Source organism: Chanos chanos, chromosome 6, assembly GCF_902362185.1.
Source record: "Chanos chanos chromosome 6, fChaCha1.1, whole genome shotgun sequence".
Classification (NCBI taxonomy): Eukaryota; Metazoa; Chordata; class Actinopteri; order Gonorynchiformes; family Chanidae; genus Chanos; species Chanos chanos.
The window spans coordinates 15,196,080-15,208,267 of record NC_044500.1 but is presented as its reverse complement, the minus strand read 5'-3'; the positions used below and the strand labels follow the sequence as shown (position 1 = coordinate 15,208,267).

The 12,188-nt window shown below is 38.1% G+C and overlaps 1 protein-coding gene and 1 non-coding gene across 2 annotated transcripts; both read right to left on the bottom strand.

Annotated features, from left to right (window-relative positions):
• Positions 1 to 2,297: 2,297 nt before the first annotated feature.
• map6b (microtubule-associated protein 6b) lies at positions 2,298 to 7,911 on the bottom strand. Its single transcript, XM_030778658.1, has 3 exons — positions 7,199 to 7,911; positions 5,703 to 5,919; positions 2,298 to 2,504 (listed from the first exon to the last, which is right to left on the bottom strand). The coding sequence occupies exons 1-3, from the start codon at positions 7,909 to 7,911 to the stop codon at positions 2,298 to 2,300; spliced, it is 1,137 nt and encodes a 378-aa protein (XP_030634518.1).
• A 4,205-nt stretch (positions 7,912 to 12,116) lies between these two features.
• Positions 12,117 to 12,188, bottom strand: trnap-cgg (transfer RNA proline (anticodon CGG)). Its single transcript has one exon. It is a non-coding gene; the product is annotated as a tRNA-Pro (tRNA).

Here is a 12,188-nt window from a genome sequence, read left to right as displayed (position 1 = left end):
ACAATAATATACCCCATGTGACACAAGAATGGTTGCAGTCATGTCTACCACACAAGGCTGTTGGTGACAAAACTGATGTTTTATTACATAGGAGAGGGAGAGAATGTGTGGTGGTGGATGTGTGTGTGTGTGTGTGTGGGGGGGGGGGGGTATCCACATCTGTGGTGTGTACATTGTTAGCTAACCAATTTCCAATACAAATATTGCTTTAACCTTCCCCTGCTTAAGACTATCATGTGCTGATACGTAAACCCCCTAGGCACACTGTGGTTTTGCAACAGGGGCTCTGCAGTCAAATAGTTTTTCTGACTTAACTGTGGGTTGCTGAATGAGACATGCTTATATCTATTAACATGATTTGTTTTCCCCCCTCTGATCTGGATACTAGTGACAGCCGAGTGTAAGCTTGCTGACTGAATACAGTATTGGCTGCAAACTGAATTATTTATAACATTTTATCAGGATGAATGAACCACAGATGGGAGGTGGCCTCTATCTTTGTCTTTTAGAATGCATCCAAGTCAGGATCAGCCTCTTGGTAAGACAAGTGTAGTTTTGCTACAAAAATACCACACTTACCTCAGAAGGACATTAACATCCATTTAGTCATTCAGTCTGTTGGCATTTGAGTTTTAAATGACCTCTCCCACGTTCCCAAATTACATTTGTGTATTCATATAAACAGGTTCATCTTAACATAAAACACGACAATTGCACTGGTTTCACATATTTAATCATTTCTTTTGAAGCAAGCTGACAGTATAAGCATATCACACATAACCATGATCTCAGAAGCATTTCTATACAGGTTTTCTTTTTCTTTCTTTCTTTTTTTTTTTTTAAACAGCACAGCTCAAAGACCTAGCACCATGTGTGGCGTGATGAGCAAGTTTTAAGGACAATCCAGGAGGCACAGTTAGCTCAAAGGTCCCTTACCCCTCTAAACCATGCTGGAACTTTACTGGCAGGCTCTGGACAAGCCAGATGATTCAGAGACAGAGGACAAGAGCATGCAGTCCACCTGTGAGGCCCTGGCAACCAACTGCAATTGCATCAGAGACAACTGGTCAAACAATAGCTCTACAAAGATTACAGGACCAAGTCTGTTCCCAGAGGTGATCAAAAGAATCAAACCTAGCTAAACAGTGAGCAGCATTTGTGGTTTCCTTGAATTTAGTGATAGCGGACATTCTAAAGTTAAAATGAACCATTTATTTTTCTTGTCACCTAACATATCACATATACGCTCACATTTTGGCCACTGATAACTATTTGTGGTGGAGTTAAACACGTAAATATGTATAGAGAGGTTTCACTATTATAAGTGATTTTTTGAATACTATGAACAAAGCAAGTACACATGATTGGGACAAGAAAGACTATTTTTTGTGAACCGTGAACCTTACACGTGAAAAATTTTTGGAACGATCTGAAGGACAAAGACTCACGTTGCTGTTTCAACATTTAAAGGATTAATTTGCTGCATCATTTATGTGATGGCTGAAAATGAAAGCTGTGGACTTTATTCAACAGCAGCTAACACACTAGGTGCAATTTATACTGGTTTTACTTACTTGATGTTCTTTGCTTAGAATCACTGATCTTTATGTATTACTACATAATCATTAAACATGCAGTCTGAAAGATTTGGTAGAATATACTTCATTGTTGTTCCACTCTTTAATAAGAAAAGGATATGAACATGGAGGGAATTACTATTTGCTATGGAATAAGCAATTGGAAGCAGAGATTCTTCATTGCATTGCATCTAATTAGAGTGACTGATGTAGTAATTCAATGAAAGTTATGTCTTTATCAAACAAAATATGTTCAAATGCGAGTCAGCTCAAAATAGATTCTGTTTTCACATACCAAGCTTCTCCTTCAAAATGCAAACAAAACAGCCTACAATTGGTGAGGGTTTTTTTTTTTTTTTTTAAATTTGCTTAGTAACCACATGCAACAATGTTCCAGTCCTTGCAGTGTAGATGGTCATGAATGATTAAGGAGAGGAGGAAGAGACTGGGGGAAATGCGGAACAGGGACATATCCATTATGGATTATGCAGTGGTAGTGAAGACAAAGTCACGTTAACGAGGCTCAGGCCTAAGACCTAAGTTAGCTACGAGGCAGAAAACAGGACTATGATGAAGCAGGATGTTGAACAAGAGGATTAGTGAGTCCTCTATTTCATATTTTAACCTACTTACTCCCCCTCTCCACACAAACACACACACACACACACACACACATACACACACACGCGCGCATACACTCGCACAGACGTAGCAGTATTTTTAATCCTTCCCCTCAGCGAGTCTGTTCATTATTTCTTTACTTTTCTTGGTGACTCCCCCCTCTGGCTTGGACTCAATGTTGCTAACTGAGGTTTTCTTCTTAACAGGTTGGATGCCAGGAATTTGCTTCTCTTTAGCCTTTTTCACTGTTTTGCTATGGCTTGTTGTCTTTTTTGGTTTAGAGTGTGAAGCAGCTGGTTTCTCCACCTGTAGAAGCAAAAAAAAAGACAATGAAGTCAATGAAATTCTCACCTTTTATACCATGTTACCTTTTAACTGCATCTTTGCTCTCCTGGATCCTTAGATTTCAAATAAATCATTTCGGTGAATTTTGATGAAGGTTTGAGTATACTCTATGTCTCTATGCATTATGACCAAAACAAATCACGTAAAAGTTGGAACAACTTAGTTTTACATTAATGATTTTTTACAATCCTGTCTATACTTAAGAAAAAAATTTCCAACAAGAAAAAAGTTAAAAAGAAAAAAATTGTTTTGCCAACGCCTCTAGTTGCTTGCTGGCACCAATGAGGTCACAACACAAGTCAAGCTCAGCTCATATGCAAAGCTTTTGGACCTGAGGTGGTGGTGCAATATCCTCATACTGGAATATTGTCAATGTCATTATTTAACGGTGAAAAACATACAAGACTTACTGTATACACTTACTCACAGTATACACAACATGCTCAAAGGAGTGTTTATGTATTCATGATATCAGTGAAGATTTCATTACATGAAGTACTAGTGGAACACGCTCACACCCAACAAAACGTCATTAGCAACTGGGCTAGAGTAGTCAACACCACTGTCAGCACTCATGGCTGATTCACCATATAGTACACTATATAGTGGGTGAATGGACATTTGTAACACAGCATAGAGTATTTTTGGAAACTACCTCAACAACTAAGGCTAAGGCTCAAGCACTTATACTGCCTATAAAATGACCAGAGCAACCGGCATGGTAGCCAAATATAACCAGAAACAATTCACATGGCAGCCTATCAATAACCAGAACGACTGACATGATGGCCAAATAACATAGCTGTAAAATTGGCACCGTGGTCCATTAACATAACCACAGTATTAGCAAAGTGAAACTACAATGTAAATAGCTCATATTCACTCATTTCAGCTGTATTCTCCATGCCTTCCATTCAGCAAACACATCTACTTTTTTTACCTATTAAATGTGTTTACTCTTGATCTCTTTTCTTCTGATGCAAAATGTAGCGACGATAACTTTAGTTGCTACCACAGACACCACAGAAAACATCCCACAATTCCCTCGGCTTCTGTGCATAAATGACCAACTAATCACCAAAACGCCACAATTAACTTCATTTTAGAGATTCATGAAGTGGCTGATAATTAATTATTATTTTTAAGGGAATGACTTAAATGTATGTTAATCATTTTGCTCACCCGTGAAGAGAAGTATCATATTTACATAAGAATGACACAGACTTATCATACTTTGATTCAACACTGAGTATGTTCAGAGAGGGTGGGGCCAACATGGATGTACAAACTCAGACGATACATCACTGGCTGGCACACACAAATAAAACTGTCTCAGAAACATCAAAATAATGTTTTAAAACTCCAATTCAAATAATTCAACATGTTTGAATTATTTTTTGTTAGTGGTATTCCATTCCTGTTAGTATCTAAAACATGAAGCTAAGGTAGAATATAGCACTATCTTGAATTGTTAATTTTACTTGTTGGGCCCTATTTTAACATCACAGATGCAGATGACAATGTCAGCACAACAGAGGGGACAAATTGACCATGGCCAAAAACTGTCTAAAATTCTTAGTGATGCATAAACAACATTAAACACATTACAAAGTCATTTCCCCCACTTGTACATGATCTCAATTATCTTAATTAAGATATTACTGTGTGTGAAAACAAAATACCGAAATAAAAAGATTTTTATTTATTCGATTTTGTCTACAGTATTTTTAAGACTGTGTCTGGTTTTCTACCCTTTACCCACTGTACATAATGCCCTTACATGACTTCATCTCATAAAACTCAATCCTCTAAATGATCATTTGTGTCAGCACACGGCTTCTGTTCAATTAATTTGCCTGCTAACAATGTTTGTAGGTATATGCATTCTTGATTTGAGCTGTGTCCGTCTGTGCTGTACCAGGTGGCAGTTAATGAAATAACCCTCCAATAGTCATTTGCATTGCTTCACAATAGTAAAAAAAATAAATAAATAAAAATAAAAAATAGGGCCCGAAAACTGCACTGTATCATGCAAAGAAAACAGCCTGTGTGCTGTAAATTGTCATGGTGCATAAGCCTAAGTTGACAGTGGTTAAATTTTGAGCATTCAATCCTCCTGATGTGATTTACTAATTTTGTACATTTTGTACATTATGTACAAATGTCCTCATGCTGTACCGCTGCTCTACAACACCATCCATCTGTCAGTCTGTTCACTTACAGTACACTGTATAGGCTATTATCATGGGGCACCACACTGGAACTATGGATCTGAAAACTAATAAATTCACTATCCAATTATTTGTATTCATTAGTACAGCAGTCAAATCAGCCAAGACTTTGAAAGGTTTTGAAAGAATCAAATTTACATAAAGTGCATGGAAAACTATTGTTGAGGTTCAGTTAAATGGACATACAATATAAACCTGTGAACCTGAATAGCTTATTACTCTGCAGAAGGATTGAATAGAGCTCACTGATGGGCAACGTGTTTTCATCATCTCGTCTGTAGTGCAGTTATTGTGCTGTGAAATAGTCCAAGCTGTCCATCATGCCTTTCAAACAGCTAAAAAACACACCTTACTACAGAACTGAGCGGCTGTCACTCTCAGAACAGTCCTACAAGGGTGAAAGAGGGAAGGGCTACATGAAAACAAAGCATGCAGACACTCCATATGGTCGACTTCTTGATTTTGTAGCATGTACTAGGTTACTTCAGACTTTTTGTTCCATTTTTTGCATTTTGTGTCTTATTACTCATTATGGATCAGTCCTGCTACCAACCCTCTAAAAAAACCTGACAAACACAAAATGCCAAAAAAGAAAGAGAGAGAGGAGGAGGGAGAAAGAAAGAAAGAAAGAAAGAAAGAAAGAAAGAAAGAAAGAAAGAAAGAAAGAAAGAAAGAAAGATGTGAACCCTCTTACGTTTGAGTATTAAAATAAATATGATATGAAATATGATGAAATATGATACATATCACACCTCATTAAATTAATTTCAAATTATTTTACGAAATAATGTTTAGAAGGATGTTTGTAACTCTAAGCCTTTTTAACACCCAGGTCCAATGGACACCTGACAAGGTTAGAGTACATGTTCAGCCTATATTCATATACCATAGATTATGATTATCTGACATCCCCGTGCAGCTGACTTACTTTAGTGGACTCTTTGCTTGGCTCACTGTATAGACTCCGTATCCTCCGGCGCTCCATCAGCCTGTTATCTGTGGTCTGAGACTTGGTCTGCTCCCCCTTAAAGGTGGCACTGTAGCTGGTCTCCAGGCTTGTCTTCTCCTCTACCGGAAGTTTATACTGACTTTGGGCTTTTATTGGTTTAACTGGTTTAACACCAGTGTAAGCCTTGAATTCAGTTCTGAAACAGCACACAGCAATACAAGAGCATACCTTTAATGTAGGCAAAGTACCATGTATCCAAACTTCTCAGCTTTCATTTGTGAATAGCTGGCTTTACTATCCTGAAGCTCCAGCAAACAGACATGTGATGCACATTCAACGGTACTAAAATGCTTGTGAGGTAAAGAAAAATGTTCATCTCAATAATCTTATCAAAGTCCTGTAGTGTTTTACAAAAATATGTGACCATTCTCAAATTGTTGGGCGTAGCCAGGACATTCAGTTCAAAAACGTGAAGCTCGTTAACAATGACGGTTACACTACCAACGTTTGCTCAGTTGCTTAGACAATGATTTTCATTAAAATTTAATGATAAACATTTATTTAATTTAAACAACAAATTTATTGTGAAACTTCAACTTTACTTCAAAAAAGTTTTCTCATTAGGTGTCATGTGCTATGCAGCCATTTTACTCATAGATGGTCAGAAAAAGCAGAAATGACTCATCAGATCTGAGCTAAGAAAGTGGGCAGTCTGACACTACTTCAGTCTTTTCAGTTAAATAGGCCACGCGGATACATTCACAGAGGTGGCAGCACAGTTTTTGCTGAACAAGTACTTGGTAAGTTAAACCTCAGTGTCGGTCCAATTGTCAAGTGCATTCCATTGTTCAGTTTTCAGAATAACAAATTGCTTGAAGTAATTACATGCCTTGTCAGCATTGCTGTCTTAACATTTTACAGGAAACATGAATTAGCTACACTGATATTAAATAATATCAGAGTGATGAGAATGAGAAGTTTGCAATACATTTATGCACAATTTTCCCTTATTATCGATCGAGACATCTGAATCATTATTGGTTGAGACATCCGCCACTGGACTGGTTTTGTAATACTATTTGCAAGAATAAAGACAGTGGGGGAAAAAAAATCAATGTCCTCTTGCAGCAGCAGCACAGCTGTAATCTCAAACGGATGATCAGGCCAAAGAAGGCGGAAATACGATATCAAACAATCAAGCTCTGGTGGCAGCAGCAACTATCACGTGAACCATAAAACATTTATTTGTCTGCTTGTTGAAACGTCGGAAAGTTCAAGCAAAACTGATTTTAAATCTGATATACCAAATACAGAAATTTACAAAAATCCAGTGCAACCTAAATTGTCTTCACAGGTAATTACTGTTACTATATAAAGACTCAATGGGACGTTTTTAAACCATAATGTAAGGGCAGTGTGGTTGCATAATGGGTAATACCTGAGACAACACAAGTATAGGGAAGATAAATATTTACCTATAAGAGCTCAAAGATGTCACTTCTTGCTTAATTTGCCTATTCACTGCATCTGCCACTGACCTCCCTGTACCCTCCAAGGAAACATCTTCCGCTTTCTTCTCGGTATCCTTCTCTTTCTTTACTTGTTTCTTTTTGCTCTCCTTTATAACTTTTTCTTGCACTTTGTCTTCAATTTCACATTTTTCAACACCAGTTTCAACTTCAGTTGTTGCATCTTCTAGCTTTGAGTACTTGCCCTGAGCCTTCGGACTAGAAGTCGTGGGGCTGGGTTTTGGAATCCAAGGGTGATCTCCCTTTTTCGGTATGGGCCACGGTTTAAAGTCCTTTTGATACTGAGTCTCGTTGATGAAAGGTGTTTCAGATGGATGATACTCGTTCTTCGGTTTGCAGCTAGGTTCGGGACGCACTTTCCACGCTTTGAAATCCTGGCGCATCACTGAGGCACTTGACCCATCTTGAGTCGATGCGGCATCGGTTGGATGAGGTACTTTAGCCGACGCATCCGGAACACTATGGGAAGGTTGAGTTTCTATGGTGACTGGCTTTGTCCTTTTTTGCACATTCACTTGCTTAGGTTGGGGATGTAGATGTTGCACCTCGGCTACATCCGAATACTTAGTGAAAACTAAAGGCACGGCGATATCTGCTTTGTCTAACTCACTCCAGAAGCGGTTAATGCAGCAAGCCCTCGTAATGCAGGGCCATGCCATGATTGATTACGGCCAAAAAAGCACTGATTTTGACAAAGATAAAAATGTGTAATACGTACAAAAAGGGTCCAATTCCGCCTTTAAAACAGACAAATTCCTCAACCGTGTATAGTGCTGTCTTCGGGGCGAAACAGTCTTTTTTTCCTTTATATCTCTCTGATTCCAAGATGCCTAAAATCCCCCGACACTGTATAAATCAAACTTGCGGGCTTTGCATAAAGAGAAACATGTCAAGCCACGAAATATGACTCACTTGCGATACATTTCGTCAAAAAGGCAAGTTGCAGTTCAGCAAATTTCATCGACAAATTTAAGCGACCCCACCCCACGTCTCAAGCATCCTCGGCAAATGCACAGGCTCTGCGGTCTACGAGTCCTGCAGAGTGAACTATCACCTGCAACCGTCAGCGTCTGGGCAGTACGGTGGAAGGAGACGCCCCTCATTTAACTATTTATAGCCTTGAAAATCCGTCTCGAATGTATGTCTCAATACAATTTAAATTCATTTTAAAATTCAAAGCTACGTACTTCTTTCACAACCAATTGCTTTAATCGAACTGTGATGTTTGTTTGTATTTGTGCCAATGATATATGGTGAGTCATTTGTTATTGTTCAGGGGGCAGAGCAGAAGTTGAGAACGTTTGATTATTTTCATGAGTTACAGTAAGGAGAAATCTCAATCACTGTTAAAGCTAGTTTTAGTATCACTGATGTCTGTTTTAGGATAATGTTATGCTGTTCCCTTTTACCTACCATCTAGTGGCGTGAGTCTTAATAGCATCATGTAGTCAATACGGAGAAGGACACGAAGTTCAAACGTGTAAAAATAACGAGGATGAAGTGGGCATAATGTTTAATGGATGTCTGAAGGATATATATATATATATATATATATTTATAAATGCACAGATATACATATTTTGCAAGAGTGCTGATGATGTGTGGATGATGTCAGGAATAATTACGCTGTTCTGTGAAAATGGCAAGAGAAAGATTATTTAAAAGTTCTAACCCCTAGTCATTCTGACTGTAGGGGTGAAAGACCTGTCTGGTATTATAAATGAGCGCCAGGCATAAGAAACGTAAAAAATTACATGATTCAGCCCACAATTTCTTATGCTTTATGAGGTGAAACAATAAAGGTTTTTACAGAGCTAATAATGAAGTTAAATCGTCTTTTCAGTCCTCGCCAACTCTCTTGAGAGAAGCTTTTTTAAAACATTAACTGCAAGACTATGATACTCTAAACGGAAATACAAACGGATTAATATAAATATTTCCATATATATTATTATAAATATGGTCATACCACAATCAGTGGATATAATATGAACTTAAAATCTCTCAGGAAAAAAAAAGAAAGAAAGAAAGCAAATTTAAGCAGTAATGCCTTCTCCTTCCTACCTCAACATTTATGCAGCTAATCCTCTCTTGCACTATGTTCTGAATATACTCTGATTATTGTTTTAGTCCACAGCAATGCATTGCAGTATTTGCAAGAAGGAAGATGGAACGAGGCTAAACTATTAAAGATGGTGGAAGAAAACAATATTCAAGTGCTGAGCAGGTAGACATTATGCTGCTGTAAGTAGTTTATTTTCACACCTTCACTTGAACTGCGAGATTGGGCACTTAGTTTATTACGTATAAAATCCATATTCATAGAACATTAAACTGAGATTTTGCACATGAAAATGATTTGTATAGCGTCATTATGATAGTGTATACGATTGTTACACATACGCCATCAATAATTTTCTTCAAACTAATCAGGCGGTCAAAGTGGAAATGAAAGAATTCAGCACAAATGTATGGTTTCAGTGTTGAGGTCGATTCTGGTAATAAAAACTGATCATACATTAAATTAAAAGTAACTATAAACTGTCTCATGCAGTCCAGTAAATGTGTTGACCATGGTCATTCATTCTCTTGATGTGACACATCAGTTCTTTAAATTAATTTGATAAAAGAGGACTGGTCTTGATATATTTAGCAAATCAAATCACAATGCTAGAGAAACTTAAACAAATAAGAATTTTGACAGCTCTAAATGTCAATAGTATTGTTCCACCTAAACCCAAGCTATCACTGCAATAGTATCACTTACTTTGTGAAATAACTTTAAACTGAAATAATCCTCAAAACACAGCCAGTTTATTTTTATAAATTTCAAGAGGCGACAGTGTTCTTTACAAAGCAGAAACATGATTAAAGTGTGATTTTATGTATGATTTGCCTCTCCACCACTTTAAAGCATTTCTGCCTAGTGAAATAACAGCAGCGGTGACATGTGCAATTGCACTAGTCCACAGCCCTCTCTCAGTCACCTTGACCACAACACAGTTATGTCACAACTGTCACTTCCATGTGAATTCTTGTTGTACTCACTCACTCACTCTTTCATCATCTAAGCCGCTTAACCTAATTAGGGTCGCGGGTGTGCTGGAGCCTATGCCACCACTCGCTGGGCAAAAGGCAGGGAAACACCCAAGGACAGGTCACCAGTCCATTGCAGATTCTTGTTGTACTGTGTCTGTAATTTATGTTCTTACTGTTAGGGATGAAACAGTATCTAACATCAAAGTACATTTCTGACAATTTAAAGTGTTTGTGCATTCAGCTTACACAAACAACTATTCAGCAGAATAGGCCACAGTGGATATCTTCAGTCATTATAAAACAAAAGAAAATCTTCAGTAAAAAATAAACATTGATGTAAGAAACTCATGACTAAAAAATCTTCCACAATAAATCAACTGCTGCTTGTTTTTGCTTTAGAGTTGCTGTAGATATACAAAAATCAGCCCTCTTCAGGACACTTAAGAAAACGCTTGAGTTTTATTTTTTTATTTAAAGATACATTTCCTTATTTTGTGGCTTACCTGTCCTTATTGCCCTGTGAGCTGTGCTTAATGCTCCGATTGAGGACAAGGAAATCCAGCTAATACACTGTCTCACTGTCTCTGATGGGGCACATCTCAATGCCCCCTAGAGACTAGTGGTGTCTTGATGCCTGTGGCCTTCAGTATCAGTTTAGCAGCAGACAGGTACTTGCTCTTAAGGTCCACGGCAAAGTGCCCGACATCACCAAGACCCTTCCAATAAGTCTTTCTAGAGCCTGAGACTCCGTGACGCTCAGATCTCACGGAATCATCTAAAGCCTGACTCATAAGACATTATACGCTCTAATTACCACGTGTTTTTAACCATTTGTTTCCATTCTCATTTCTTTTTAACTCTTTAACTTTATTTTTATTTTTCAAGGTAACAATTGCTGAAGTTTATGTCAGATGGCTAATTCATATTAGAAACGCAACCACGAGGATCTCCTCTAAGCTTAAAGAAGATTTGTCAAGACTTCTGATCTGTTAGTGACTGTTTTATATTCACGGTTTCATTTAATTATATATAAAAATGTTCAACTCTAACACCACAAACATCGCTTTATTCTGTAAGAATGAAAGTTCACGAAAGTCTTTTTCGATGGCTATTATGCCTCAGGTGTAAGTTTCGACGGGTGTTAGCCTGAACCCTCTTAGGCACCCACGGTCAGAGAGATACCGGTTCAGCATCTGTCACAGATATCCGAAGTAGCGTGTTTATGTCATGGCTCTCAAATCGGCCTACTCTTTTTCTGTTGTGCTGAATATTACTCATTCAAAATCTGTTTCCTCTGACTTTTCTGTCACTCATGACCTGCTTTTGTGTTTAGATGGTTGTGCCTGATCTTATAACGGCGACTTGGCCTCTCCAGCTGATCCAGAGCGAACTTATTCAGCATTCTGAGTGTTTGGCTTTAGTTTGGACTCTCAGTGACAAGCCGGAAAAAAATGGTATTTCACCAAGTATACTAAATGTCAGATGTTGTCTGTTACGCCCGATTTAAACTCTTTAATTAGTAATTGCATAATAATAACAATAGTAACACTTTCAGGTTCCAAGAACACGCGAATTGACGTGAAATTAAGCTACCATTACTTTAATCGACCAGCAGATGTCAGTAATGTATGATACTTTCCGTGCTTCAACAACAGGCCTCAGCGCCATCTGACTAGTAGTTTACCAGTTGGTTGATGACCTATGGATGCTAATTACTTGTACATTCTTTGTATATCGCTATTCCTACAGATCAGATAGGTTCACTGCTCATTACATCCTTGGTTCATTTTACACGCTGCTGTTTTCTTTTGCGTGGAAAAAACTAGGGCTCGTCCGGGATTTGAACCCGGGACCTCTCGCACCCGAAGCGAGAATCATACCCCTAGACCAACGAGCC